This window comes from Osmerus eperlanus, chromosome 22 (genome assembly GCF_963692335.1).
Source record: "Osmerus eperlanus chromosome 22, fOsmEpe2.1, whole genome shotgun sequence".
Taxonomy (NCBI): Eukaryota; Metazoa; Chordata; class Actinopteri; order Osmeriformes; family Osmeridae; genus Osmerus; species Osmerus eperlanus.
Window position 1 is genome coordinate 3362998 of NC_085039.1, and position 15291 is coordinate 3378288.

General features: G+C 44.6%; 1 protein-coding gene across 1 annotated transcript; it reads left to right on the forward strand.

Annotated features, from left to right (window-relative positions):
- Positions 1 to 323: 323 nt before the first annotated feature.
- On the forward strand, positions 324 to 7009 carry psen2 (presenilin 2). Its single transcript, XM_062448822.1, has 11 exons — positions 324 to 482; positions 886 to 1040; positions 1400 to 1614; positions 1982 to 2123; positions 2369 to 2436; positions 3122 to 3342; positions 3486 to 3584; positions 3794 to 3862; positions 4126 to 4245; positions 5682 to 5797; positions 5946 to 7009. Exons 2-11 carry the CDS (start codon positions 909 to 911, stop codon positions 6099 to 6101), a joined length of 1338 nt encoding a protein of 445 aa, XP_062304806.1. The 5' UTR covers positions 324 to 482; positions 886 to 908; the 3' UTR covers positions 6102 to 7009.
- The last annotated feature ends 8282 nt before the right edge of the window (positions 7010 to 15291 follow it).

Consider the following 15291-nt stretch of genomic DNA (forward strand, 5'->3'; position numbering starts at 1 on the left):
AAAGCTACAAAATGATATAGCGTTAGTTAACTTACTTGTCCGAGGTTAGTAGCTGGACGAAGGAGAGTTAGTACTGATCCAGAATTTTATTTCAGCAAGGCCAGTTTTGTATTAGCTCAAGTTGAGGAAACAGTCGTGGCTGAAGTGTTTGGCGCAGACATACAAAACAAATGCGCCTACAACAGAAGTTGTGTAGGCTAGGGGAACTCATTAATGTTAAATAACCTCCTAAAGTGAAGTTTTCATGTCATGTCAACTTTAAACAGGCTCTGGTCGAACACATGTTTTGTCAGTGGTTTGTGTCTGTCACGTGATGGGAAACGTCACTACCGGAACATTTACCGTCACGTGAAAGACACGAACAGCTGATGCGAAAGTCTTCCTCGCGATTCCGCTTTTTGTCGGAGATCACTTCCAGACCCTACATCCAGGCGTTTACGCATTTACTTGGTTTAGTTGATGTCAAATTAAGGATTACGAAGGTGACTCCATTACGTTTGTTTATGCGTTCAAATACATTGATCAGGCTAGGTAGTTGCTAGCATTTGTAGACAGAATTTAAGTTAGCTTGCGGTTCGTGTTAGCCACACTCACTATTGAACTGTGAATTACGATTGTGCGCTTCTCAGTCGTCTTCCGGCCAAATCCAATTAAATATACTATCAGATTCAAATAATCTTATTGCGTTCTATAGATTGTACTTCCATTGAGGATTACCTGATTTACATAGCCCTCTTCCGGACTACGTACATCGGAATTGAAATCGCCTGAATCTGTGTGATACCTATGCTACAGACTAGCTCGATTGTGGGGATTTGTTAGACGTTTATTTTGCGTCACAGTTTTCTATCAGTGACGATGTCATGTTGGTGCAAATTCTTGCAGAGTTGTGACAGACATTCCCATTCATGAATACCTCGGACAGTGAAGAGGAGTCCTATAATGAGAGGACAGCATTGGTTGCTTCCGAGATTCCCCCCGTGCCATCCTACCTGGAGGAGCCTGACCAACCCTTGCCATCGGACATGGAACCCAAAAGAGTAGGTGTCAACTGCACTGCATCTAACTGTGGCCTCAGTTGTGCATTGTTGACTCTGTTAAAACATTTAAAACTTGTTTTAAGACAAATATACAGCTAACATAGAGGTCGTTTAGATTTTCACTATGGCTGTATGTTTCTTGAAGTCGTAACCGTAATGACGGCTTTCCATCAGTCCTCACTTAACGCCATTTGGTAATCTCATCTCACCAAGACACGCACCTCTTTACATTTGACATACTGTGAAGCCATATCAGTCAATTAACAGTATTTGTCTTAGTACCTTAAATTGCATTGTGAACATGATCTCTACTGTACACCGTAACACTAACCAGCTATCATGAACGTATTCTTTCTCAGCATCATGGTGTAGCCCCGGTCCCCAGCAGGGAGCGTCCTGGGGCCGACCGCAGCACGGTGGAGAGGGAGCCCGACATGGATGAGGAAGAGCTCACCCTCAAGTATGGCGCCAAGCATGTCATCATGCTCTTCGTCCCCGTCACTCTCTGCATGGTGGTGGTGGTGGCCACCATCAAGTCGGTCAGCTTCTACACGGAGAAGAACGGCCAGCAGCTGTAGGTGGTGTTGTTAATTTGACTCTGTCTTGTCCTAATCTATGGGAAAGTGTCTTTCTGCAAAGATTACACAAGTTGCTCCTACAGTTTAGCCTTTATGTTAAAGTATTTTACTGTACCTCCCAAAAGAATCAGCTGGAACATGCGAAACATTATTTATATGCATGGTGCAATGAAAGCTTGTTTTATGTAGGACAAGGAGGGCAACATGAAAGGGGTTGCTTGTCTACTACCGCACTATAACATACTTTGCTCTATAAAGTATATGGAAAGAGATACAAAACCCAAGATTGACTTGACTGACTGACTCTTACAATGTTTTCTATGTATTTGATTTGATTTTAATTGATTTAATTGTAACCCACAGAATCTACACACCCTTCACAGAGGACACTACTTCTGTAGGCCAGCGGCTCCTAAACTCGGTGCTCAACACTATCATCATGATCAGTGTCATTGTGGTAATGACCATCTTTCTGGTGGTCCTCTACAAGTATCGTTGTTACAAGGTGAGACACGATAACAAAGGTATAATGTGTTCAACACAAAATCACGTACAAAACGGTTTATTCACCTAAAAATGTATGCCTGAAAAAATACATTTGTCAAAAGCAGACTACAATCATTCAAATTGTGTCTGCTTGGATTATGATTGGAGAGCTGTGTCAAGAGCTGTGTAAAGGATAGGAGTACATCACATTGTTTTTGTTTAGACAATTTCTGATGGTGTGTTTCCTCTCCTGTTGTGTCCTAGTTCATACATGGATGGCTCATCTTGTCTTCTCTAATGTTGCTCTTTTGGTTCAGTTTCATGTATCTGGGGTAAGTATCCTGTATTGTCCTTGGCTCTTTTAGTTTAGTCAAAAGTGCAGTTATATGAGTGCTGAGATGGAGAGAAATTGTGAGAACTCATACTCTCGAGGTAGTAGGGAAAGATGGGATAGTAGAAGTGAAAAGAAAGTGAATGAGAGGGAAGGGTAGTGTAGTGGCTGTGTGCACTTGCGTGCGTGTGTCAGATAGGCTCTTACCCGATAGGCTCAGACAAACTTGACCTACATGGCCTGCTTTGCTCAACAATGCCGACAGTGTCGGTTACCACTTTGATACACTTTGGAACATTGGATATATCATTTGAAACTGACTTCACAAAATGGAAGTTTGAGTGGGTCTCATGACCAATAAAAAACAGTATTTTCCAAGCCCTGGCATTAGTCTCAACAGTATGTACTCTGCACCCAGTTACACACATTGGGAGCTAAAGGTTCATGATGAAAACGACTAGACCGAAGAGCAATTGAAGTCAAATGAAAGTCTTCCTAGATTCCCATTTCTAACCTAGTCTTTCTCTTGTGGTATGTTAATGGATAGATATTTTGAAGAAAACCATATCTGCTGTGAAAAGACAATCAATTTTACAGTTTGTCTCATGACGATGGTGCTAAACTATCAGTCCGTCTCATACAAACCTCCAACTCAAAGTTATTTCACTTTGATCCGATGTCCTCAGGGAGGTGTTCAAGACGTACAACATAGCCATGGATTACCCCACAGTGGCCATTATCATCTGGAACTTTGGGGCGGTGGGAATGATCTGCATCCACTGGAAGGGGCCTCTGCAGCTCCAGCAGGCCTACCTCATAGTCATCAGCGCCCTCATGGCGCTCGTCTTCATCAAGTACCTTCCGGAATGGTCCGCTTGGGTCATCCTGGGAGCCATTTCTATCTACGGTAGGCCAAGAGGGTCAAATATATATTTGTAATTACAACCAAAACGTGACCAAATGTGCTGAAAACTGTCGGTTTATCTATGTTGTTAAAACAACGGACATATTGGAATGTGACAGGAGGGAAAATGTTTTTCTTGTTTGCAGACTTGGTTGCAGTGCTATCCCCCAAGGGCCCTTTGAGGATGCTTGTGGAGACTGCGCAAGAGCGAAATGAGCCTATCTTCCCTGCCCTTATATACTCATGTGAGTACTAAACTGCCACAGTACAAAATGCGATTGTAAGCAAGCAATTATGCCTTAGGGCATGGCTTAATTCTTCATTGTGACTGATTTCTTTGTTATGAAAGCCCAAAAAGCTTGTGCAAATGAAAAGTTTCCACTTTTGTGAAGAACTGAGTTACTATTTACAAGAGTGCTGATACAGAAACAGTTTTAATGTTTTCCTTTTTCAGCTGCCATGATATGGATGGTCGGAATGGCGAACCCTTCAACACATAGAGAGTCTGCAAATCAAGATACAGGTCAGAGCTAAATTCATCAGTAACATTATGGGTCAGTGGGTAGAGCATGTACCACGTAGGCTAAGGCCTTACCGCAGGGTCCTGGGTTCAATTCCAACCCGGGCCACTTCCTGCATGTCCTCCCCTACTTCCTGTCCTTCTACATTGTCACTATCTCAAGAAACCAGAAATGCCCAAAAATATATCTTAAAAAAAGTTTTTAGATAGTTATGCTCCCTTGACATGCACACTCAAGTTATGTTAGCGTTCATTTTGTTTGACAGATGAAGAGGCACACCAGAGTGACGGCGTTGACTCGCATAGTGATGGAGCCGAGCCAGATATCCAAGTGTCCTCAGGGATGGCCAGATCCTACTCAACAGATGATGACCTAGAGGAAGACCGTGAGTGATTAGGCATCTTTAATCGTAACTTGATGGAATGATTATAGCTCATTGGTAGAGCATTTAATTGCAGACGTTTACATGCCCCCTGCACATAGCTGTGGGTGAAAGTGTCTGCTAATGAATAGATTATTTTATTTAATAATGAATTAATAGTTCATTTTGGGCAGCTAAGCATTCTGCAAAAATTAAAGGCCCCGGATTGGTCTAAGAGCACAGGCTGACACCAGGGGCGTTGCTAGACCCTTTTAAATGAGGCACATTCCCCAGTATCAATTGGCCGTGCCCCAGTAAGAAAATAAATTTAAAAAGTTTTAACACTTTACTTTATTGGTCAGTGCATTCATTTAGATTGATAATCCTGAAAAAAGTTACGCAGTATCCAAATCAACGCTTTTAAAATCAACGCAGTTGAAAACACAAACAGTTTTAACTATTGATGTCCCTACCAAAGCGGATATCAAACTTACGTCCCTGAAATGTTTGTATAAAGGCTTATATATGCTTCTGCGTTTTTCGAAAAACGGACACATGGGAACGCCCTCTTCTCCGAGGAACGCCCTCTACGAGCTCTCCGTCAGCCCTCGGAGAGCCCCGGAGAGCTCGACGTGCACCTCCTGAATTTTCTAACTATCCGTTGTGAGCGACGGAGAGCTACGGAGACCTCCTTGGCTGTGATTGGTCAGTATTAAGAATCGCTTGCGTCAGGGGCGGGGTTGCCGGGATAAACAGGACGAACAGAATCCTTTGACCGCCATTGCTGTAAGTTTTCACAATTCATATTTCAGCTAAACAGTACATGTAAATCAGCATATGAATTAAAATGTGACGAGAAATGGGCAGTGTAGTTGCTGAAAATGTGCGTATTTTATTGATGAAACGGCTAATTTGTAAATTTGCTCCGACTTCTCGATAACCTAGGTAAATAAACACTCCACGACGATTTACAAAAAACCGTTGCGCCACCTACTCTTCTGGCGGTGAATTGTTTTCAGCACCCACAGCCTACGGAGAACCATAAACGCAGTCTATCCCTCCGTATCCGTGCATATCCGTGCGCCCGCCCATCCGTAAACGGAGACGCAGAAGCATATTGCGGCCTTTAGGGGCCTGTGCCCCAGAAGAGCTTTATGTCTAGCAACGCGCCTGGCTGACACCAACCCATGCTATTCAGTCTTCGATCAAGCATGACAATTAATTCTTGAATAGGAGACTGCAAGTCACAGCATGTGGTCTGTCAGCCTGTGCTCTTACACCATTCCTGAGCCTTTAAATCAATTCAGGGGAAGCAATTTTTCAGGAAGGGTCCATAAAAAGATTCATGATTAGGACTGCCTATTTTTTCTACAATAATTTAATCAAACAAATAATTTCCTCGGTAAGGTAAACCCTATTGTCGTGTAGTGTTACCATGCTGTGTTACTGGGTCTCTGCAGGTGGAGTAAAGCTCGGACTGGGAGACTTCATCTTCTACAGTGTGCTGGTGGGAAAGGCTGCCGCCACTGGAGGAGACTGGAACACCACCCTGGCCTGTTTCGTAGCCATACTCATAGTAAGTTCTTCAGCACAGTTACTGCATGTGTGTGGGCAGTACACGGTGTGGAGTTCCACCTGTCATTTCAGACTTATTTTGCTTGTAGATCGATTCAAGGGTTTTTATTATGTGCCCTCCAATGTACCTACGTCTTCTTTGTCTCCAGGGATTGTGCCTCACTCTCCTCCTGCTGGCCATCTTCAAGAAGGCCCTACCGGCACTGCCTATCTCCATCACCTTCGGCCTCGTCTTCTACTTTTCCACCGATTATCTGGTCCGGCCGTTCATGGACAACCTTGCAGCGAACCAGTACTACATTTGACCCCTAGTACAATCTATTTTTAAATTTGACGGTCAATGGATTATTATTTTTTCTCCACATTTTCTATGGCTCTACTCATTTTCTACCAGTAGTGTTTATTTAGCAATTACATGGATTGGATAGAGATTTGGGGTGGGGTGGGGAGGGGAGAGAATCATATTTAATTTATTGCTTTGCATACATTGTGTTAACAAACCATGACGACTTGTGAGAATCATAGAAAGTATGAAGAGTATCAGGGATTGTTTTGCGGGGCCTTCAAATTGTATATGTGGTTCAAAATCAGCTTTATTGAGTTGTACATTTTAAAATTCAATTATATCCTCTCTCTAACAACTGTTTTTACGACACCTAAATCAACCATGCATTTAAATCACGTTTTGCTTGCAGTTAATTCAGTCTTTTTCACTACATGAAACTGACTGAAACGCGAACATTAACCTTAACAAAGTGGAGTGCCAAAGGTGGCTCTTGGACAAACACAAATACAGCATTCATTGAAAACAAATTCTGTGGCCAGCTGTAGCTATAAACTCCAGTATGATGGTTGCCTGAACGGAGCTCTTTCAGTCTTTGAGAGTATGTCTAGACTTTATATCGAAGAATATATATTTTATAGAATGTAATGAAAGGTGTAGCATTTGATATCTAAGCTAATTGGTAAAAAATGTACTTTGGTCCTGTATTGTTTTTTGTTTGTTGCTAATCTCATGTACTGTTTTTATTGTCATGTGCAATAAATTCTGAAGGAGTAAAACTTGCTATATATTTGTCATGCAAGGCCAGCCCTTGTGCATCTGTACTGGAATAATGTTCAGGTTCAAATGCCTGGTGTCATCTTTTAGTAATTCTGCTTTTACACGCTTAGTCATGATTTGTTGGGTTTAAAATAAATAAACTAAAATTGGGGTTGTAATGTTGGATCCATTTTTGCTGCAACTTTCTGCTGCCCCAATTGTAGATATCTTGACATACATTTGCCATATTGGTCATATAGACTGGAAGGTTTTACACTCCCATTCCACAAAGGTAGTGACGTAAATAACCATCACCCTATATCAACTCGCTTGAATATAATTAAAATCCAATTATCCAACTCTTCCAAATCTTTATGTAGCAAGTGGGCAAGTAGTAATAGTTTGGTGCCCCTCTCCAGTTGCACAGTTAGTCTCTCTCTGTCTCTTTCTTTCTGTCAAACAGCACTACGTCACTAATTGGGGAATGGGATGCGATTGATTAGGCTGACGTATTACCCACAGGCTTATAGACACCCGGGGTCCTAAAGCCGGTAGCTCGTTGTCAACACCACTGGTTCTGGGGCTGTGTAGCAGAGTCACGGGTGCTGCGTGAAATCAACAGGTGTTATTATGGGGGGTGACAAGTGCCCTCGCACGCCCGAACAGCATACACTGTATACTAGCTTTGCCCATTGGTTCCCAATGGGGGTGATGGCGGCGACGTAGTACGTGAGGGAACTTTGAGCTTTGTAAGCATTGCATTTGAGCGTGTGACATGAAGCTTATGTATGGGGCGTGATTAGTGCCCTCACACACTCGGACAACATACACTGCGTACTAGCTTTGCCCTCAATGTGCGTGTCGTCTCAGCCTTTTTATCATTGGTTCTCAATGGGGGTTATGGCGGCAACGTGGCGACGTAGTACGTGAGGGAATGCTTTGGCAACTCCTTCTCAGGTGACCTGAGAAGGAGTTGGGCCTTTGGGACATCATGATCTGTTAAGTATAAAGACAACAGTGTGTGAATGTGAAGGACAGCCGATGAACCTTTATTTCTGTCACCTTGGCTGTGTATTTCATTTTTCTAGGTCTATACAAGGAAGATGACCGCTCAACAAATTGGCATCACAATATATTGGCACGAGAACCTATCACTTCATAACTGCTACCTCCAATCACTGTACATATTGTCCTGTCACTGAACATACTGTCCTGTAACTGCAGGCTACATACGTTTGCACTGGCACCAATTACTGTTATATGTTGTTTTATATATATTTATATGGCATCATGGACCGTGTTGGTCTGTGCATCTTGAACTTGAAACTCTGTTTCGTTTTTATTATGTACAACCATATGCAATTGAAAATGACAATAAAATACACTTGACTTGAAGATTAGCCTAACAACAGTTGTATATTGCCACCAACTAAGTTTGCGCATTTGCGCACAATACTGAGGCAACGCAATCGCAGTGCAAGGGAAGTTCACAAAGCTCCAACCCAGATAGCAGCTGATTCCGCGCCGGATCTGGCTGAGTTCCGGCAGATCCGCGTAACAGTCGCATCCGTTTTGCGGATCCGTTCCAGATCTGTTACAAATTAGTATCATTCTACGGAACTGGCCCGCTTTTGGAACGGATTCGGACATTTCTCTATCATTAATTTTACACTTAAATTTGCTCAGTCTTTTCTCGTCATTGACGACGTCTTAATCGAGTTTCAAACATTCCCAGACATGAAAAGTATTGGACGTCGAGTCTTTAAAAGACAGCTTGCATATTTAATAGTCTATTAGCCTACGTTACGTTAATAACATTGTCATTTAGCCGACGCTCTTATCCAGTAATAACCTGTGTCATCAGAACATTTTCCTTAACCCTCATTGTGTGCTACACTTTGTATTGTAAGACAATGTCAATGGGTTACACACTCATAGGCCTACTTGCATTCATAGCCTTCACCCTGATATACACAAGGCCAATTATACACCAATCTACCCCATAATACAACATCAGAAACCATGGTTGGCAAACTCTGTGCAGCCACATGTGGGTGATTAAACAATAACACACAATTAGCACCACAATGTGTGATTAACAAGTCAGTTTATGTATAATGGCTAAGCCTAAAACTTAAAGCCACTTAGGGGCTGCTATACAGACTTAAAACGGTCTATGCCTATAGTAAACTAGCTGACTCACTCTCTTCTACCTTACACCGCTCCGTAGCTGGCTGTTGAAATCACAGACTCCTTATAGTCATCGTTGTGTTTTGATGGCCCTTAATCGATCACAATGTTCTTCCATTGAACATGCAAGTCCATGTGTCCATCAAGCTCCATCAACAAACATTTTTACATTCCCATGAGTGTTGCGGTGTGTGCAAATTGATGCGATATATATAAACCAATGAAAATGGCTCTTACATAAGGGATGCAAAACCTGTGCAATATCAAGCCATTCAACTGCATTAAACTTGTAAGATGGCAGATTTATTGACTGTCTGAACTAACAAACATGAATGTGCATTTTCCAGGAGGGATATCCTTAGCGGAGCTTATGAGATGAGCCCTCTGGAAATTGTAATGAGGATGTGCAATTATAATAGAGAGGCTATATGGATTGATAACATTGGATAGTCAGTGACACACCAGCCAGGTTGTCACCAAATTGCCTACTGTGCTAACAAAACATTTAAATAACTTTTTAAAACATTTACGTAACTACACCATCTGATTTCACTTTGTGGCTCCCGTTTAATAAAGAGCAGCAACTCAATTGTAAAATCAGCTGGTATAGTGGTTGTTTGAATGAAAACCCACACCCTCTTGGCACTTGATTGCTGTACACATATTGACAAATGAGTAGAGACAACAGCTATGTTTGTGGAATGGAGAATGGTTGTTATAGCAGGAGGTAAGAAGAAGCACACATAAGTCCCCAACACTATTGATGATGGGCAGCAGATCACCAGGAATAATTTTCTACGCTCTGCTCACTGGAAAATAAAAGTAGTAAGTACATTTAGTCATTTAGCAGATGCTCTTACAGAAACAGCCAAGAATATTAAACTCATCTTGCTACAGAACCATGTTAAAGATTTGCTCATTACATGCTAAATAAGAGTCACCATAACCAACAACCCACTGGCAATCAGAACATAACATTAGAAGAGGAAGAGTAATCCAACAGGCCTACTTTAGTAATTAAGGAGGTGTTTAGTTGGTTTAATAGCCGAGCTAGCTCATGACTTGAAGGCACTTTTAGAAGTGCATGGCAACTATCAGTTAAGCATTTACTTTTGCAGTATACCGATAGACCTCGTATATTACTCTACATCCCAAACTGTATATAAAAACAACGTTAAAACGGGTTCAGATTGGGGGGGCCGTTCCTCCCAATCACGCCCCTCCAGGTCTCACTGTCATTGCCCACATGAGCAATGATACATTTCCTTCTCATGTAATACACTGAACCCGAGCGGTGTTTTGTTGTTGGACTTCTGTGCTAGACACGGCTTGTCCATAACGAACACCATGTTCAAGCATAAGGGTGTCCATATGTGCACTTGGCACCAGGACACCCGAGGTCTCAGTTTGATGATAGACTTTGTAGTCGTGTCGTCGGATCTGAGGCCGAATGTCTTGGACACTCGGGTGAGGAGAGGGGCGGAGCTGTCAACTGATCACCACCTGGTGGTGAGTTGGCTACGATGGTGGGGGAAGACGCCGGTCAGGCCTGGCAGGCCCAAACGTAATGTGAGGGTCTGCTGGGAACGGCTGGCAGAATCCCCTGTCAGAAGGAGCTTCAACTCCCACCTCCGGGAGAGCTTCGACCATGTCTCGGGGGAGGCCGGGGACATTGAGTCCGAATGGGCCATGTTCCGGGCCTCCATTGTTGAGGCGGCTGACCGGAGCTGCGGACGCAAGGCGGTTGGTGCATGTCGCGGCGGTAACCCTCGGACTCGGTGGTGGACGCCGGAGGTGAGGGAAGCCGTCAAGCTGAAGAAGGAGGCCTATCGGACTTTGTTGGCTGGTAGGACTCCAGAGGCAGCTGATGTGTACCGGCAGGCCAAGCGGAATGCGGCTTTGGCGGTCGCAGAGTCAAAAACCCGGGCGTGGGAGGAGTTCGGCGAGGCCATGGAGAATGACTTCCGAACGGCTTCGAAAAGGTTCTGGACCACCATCCGGCGACTCAGGAGGGGGAAGCAGTGCACTGTCAACGCTGTATATGGTGGGGATGGTGCGCTGCTGACCTCTATGGGGGACGTCCTGGATCGGTGGAAGGAATACTTTGAAGACCTCCTTAATCCCACCAACACGCGTTCCGACGTGGAGGCAGAGTCTGGGGACATTGGGGGGGGCCCTTCTATCTCTGGGGCTGAGGTCGCCGAGGTGGTTGAAAAGCTCCGCGGTGGCAAGGCCCCTGGGGTGGATGAGGTCCGCCCGGAGTTCCTTAAGGCTCTGGATGTTGTAGGGCTGTCTTGGTTGGCACGACTCTGCAACATCGCGTGGACATCAGGGACAGTGCCTCTGGACTGGCAGACCGGGGTGGTGGTTCCCCTCTTTAAAAAGTGGGACCGGAGGGTGTGCTCCAACTTTAGGGGGATCACACTCCTCAGCCTCCCTGGGAAAGTCTATTCAGGGGTGCTGGAGAGGAGGGTCCGTCGGATTGTCGAACCTTGGATTCAGGAGGAGCAATGTGGTTTTCGTCCTGGCCGTGGAACTGTGGACCAGCTCTATACCCTCGGCAGGGTTCTGGAGGGTGCATGGGAGTTCGCCCAACCAGTCTACACATGTTTTGTGGATTTGGAAAAGGCGTTCGACCGTGTCCCTCGGGGGCTCATGTGGGGGGTGCTCCGGGAGTACGGGGTACCGGACTCCCTGATCGGGGCTGTTCGGTCCCTGTACGACCGGTGCCAGAGTTTGGTTCGCATTGCCGGTAGTAAGTCGAACTTGTTCCCGGTGAGGGTTGGACTCCGCCAGGGCTGCCCTTTGTCACCGATTCTGTTCATAACTTATATGGACAGAATTTCTAGGCGCAGCCAGGGCGTTGAGGGGGTCCGGTTTGGGGACCTCAGGATCGGGTCGCTGCTTTTTGCGGATGATGTGGTCCTGATGGCTTCATCGGGCCGTGACCTCCAGCTCTCACTGGAGCGGTTCGCAACCGAATGCGAAGCGGCTGGGATGGGAATCAGCACCTCCAAATCTGAGGCCATGGTTATCGACCGGAAAAAGGTGGAGTGCAATCTCCGGGTCGGGGAGGAGATCTTGTCCCAAGCGGAGGAGTTCAAGTATCTCGGGGTCTTGTTCACGAGTGAGGGAAGGATGGAGCGCGAGATCGACAGGCGGATCGGTGCGGCGTCCGCAGTGATGCGGGCTCTGCATCGGTCCGTTGTGGTGAAGAAGGTGCTGAGTCGAAAGGCGAAGCTCTCTATTTACCAGTCGATCTACGTTCCTACCCTCACCTATGGTCACGAACTGTGGGTAGTGACCGAAAGAACGAGATCGCGAATACAAGCGGCCAAAATGAGTTTTCTCCGCAGGGTGTCCGGGCTCTCCCTTAGAGATAGGGTGAGAAGCTCGGTCATCCGGGAGGGGCTCAGAGTAGAACCGCTGCTCCTCCGCGTCGAGAGGGGCCAGTTGAGGTGGCTCGGGCATCTGATAAGGATGCCTCCTGGACGCCTCCCTGGTGAGGAGTTCTGGGCATGTCCCACTGGGAAGAGGCCCCGGGGAAGACCCAGGACACGCTGGAGGGACTATGTCTCTCGGCTGGCCTGGGAACGCCTCGGGGTCCCCCAGGAAGAGCTGGTGGAAGTGGCCGGGGAGAGGAAAGTCTGGGCCTCCCTGCTTAGGTTGCTGCCCTCGCGACCCGACCCCCGGACAAGCGGAAGATGATGGATGGATGGATGGACATTAAAACGGTACAAACAAAAGTACTGTAAATGTTTTTGTCCCGTTATAATCAACAAGCGGCAAGCTGATCGCACGAGATGGCTGTCTCGTGAATTTGTGGCTAAACATTCGGACAAAAGCCGTTATTTTGGGCAGTTTGTTAGAGGACACTTCAGCAAACTAGGTGGTCTAACGATACAGTACCAGCTTTTGAAAAGTAACGTTGAGTAAGTAGATACAAGTTTATAATCTTCTTGTAACTAAAAATGACTAAATGTAAATGTAACCATCTCCTTATACAGTGGGTATACTAGCGGCTGTAGCTAGATGGCGCTAGCAATATACATCGAATACGATCCAGTGGTGTGCACTGTTAAATTGTTAGAGCTAAGCTACTTAGCTACTGGCCGGACATTTTTAACCTCTTTATGGATAGACCTGTAGCTACTAACTTATAGCTAACCGATTGGTCGGTCCATTCTACAATTTTAAAAGCTATTGTAAAACCACGACTGGGAGAACTGCTATAAAATAAACTAGTAGCTATAGTAGCTCGAGCTACTACAAGCTAGCTCTAGCTTTGTCTACTGTACTGTCGCTCAGTACTACTAACGGAACATTAGCCAGATTTGCCATAGTGTGCGAGCTACAACACAAACGTAACAAATACACTGTTCCATCATTTTAATTAAATATGACTTGTTGCACATGTTATTTATATTATTATATTATCACGCTTACCTTGATGTTGATTAAAACTGTTCTCTTCAACGTCGCTGTCCGTTGCTCATGTGTAGCTCTACCTTTAGCCAGACAGGATATGGATGAGCATTGGCAACGGCAACTGTCAATGACTTGAAATGACCATTCAAAAGTAAGTTGTCACACCGAATCAGGTGAGCTGGATCAGGGAAACATCTAAAACATGCAGGACAGCGGCCCTCGAGGACCAGGGTTTGACACCCCTAATATATATCATACTTCATAGGATAGATGGATAGATGATGAAGAGAGGAATAGCATGTAACAGCTAAAAGTAACACTTTTAATTGTTTCTTAACTCTTTCTGTAGCGGCTCAGCTGCACATCCTGACCCTGCTGGAACACATCAAGCAGCAGCAAATGCAACTTGCTGCTGCTGTCAACAGTCTTGCTGCAAGAGTGGGTACAGAAACTCCAGTGGCTGAGATTCCGGACAATATGAGTTTCCCACTGGCCACCATGTCTGAAGTGGAGGAGTTGGAGGAGTGGCTGAAAGACTCGAGGAATTCTCATGCTAAGCAAAACATGGTATAAAGCCAACAACTTCATTGTCTTTTTACATCATCACCTTTAAAGAAACATCCATCACTGCTGTTTAGTTTACTGGGTGTTAATATTGTTTAGCTGGTGTTGAGTGCAGGGTTCTGTTCAGATAAACCCAGCATTTGATGCAGAATTGCAAACTTTAGAGTCAACGAAACTGTGCATAATTGTAGCAAATATTTTGTCTTTTGATCTAGAAGAAACCTTTTTTTTTATCTTGTCAGATTTCTGCGCTTGGTGCTGTAGGAGGACAGAACACCAAGAGAATATCCTGGAATGTTCTATCAAAGATTTTCTCTGACACAGTGGCCAAAAGAATTAATTGGAAAGGAGTAAATGGCAAAAAATGCTTCAAAGAAATGCTCACGAGAACTCTGTTAATCAGTAAGTATTGTAAAATACAGTAAAGTAGCTGTCAAAACAATGGAGAATTAGTTGGAATAAGTGGAACATTCAGAATCTGTTAATGACGAACAAGAGTGCACTCTGATGAAGAATCATCAGAGTGCACCGGACAGTGAGATTGACTCTTGCGCCATAAGATGGTTCAACCTGGCATCTGACCGGGGAGGCGGCCGCAAAGACAGGGCGATGGCCAAGGAGACATCAACCTCTTAAAGTTTATGTCTTCTGTCTAACTCATTGTTCATTCCTGTTTTATGTGTGCATTTAGTATTGTTAAAGTGAATCATTAAACTAGGACATGGTTTTCTTCCTCTTATCCATTTGATTTAATGAAAGATGTGAGAAGAGAATGTACATATATTTAAACTAATGGCTTGAAAATTAATAAAAGTTTTTGATTTGAAAATCGTTCGTTTTTTTTTCCTTACTGAGAACTATGAGCATTAACTAACATATATGGGGAATATAACCTAAATAATCGTTGCCGTTTTGGAACTGGCCCAGTGTCGGTCCGGATGTGAACCACATCCGTAAAACGGATTCGCGCCGGTATTGGCCCATTGTGCCGTTGGACACCGGCCCGAGTCCGTTTTACGGATCTGGCCCAGACTTTATGGAGGCTCTGGGCCGGATCTGGGCCAGATGATTTTTGCTATCTGGGAAGCCAGACAGACAGACAGCCAGCCTGATATTACTGCATTTATTTGTCTCTGCACCAATTGTTATATCATAGAGTATTGCAATTGTGACCACCAACTTCATACTAATAGCTAACTAGCATTGTATTTGATAGTAGCCTAGCTCGCACGAGCATTCCAAGACCTACTTTACTTACGTATTAGATGTTA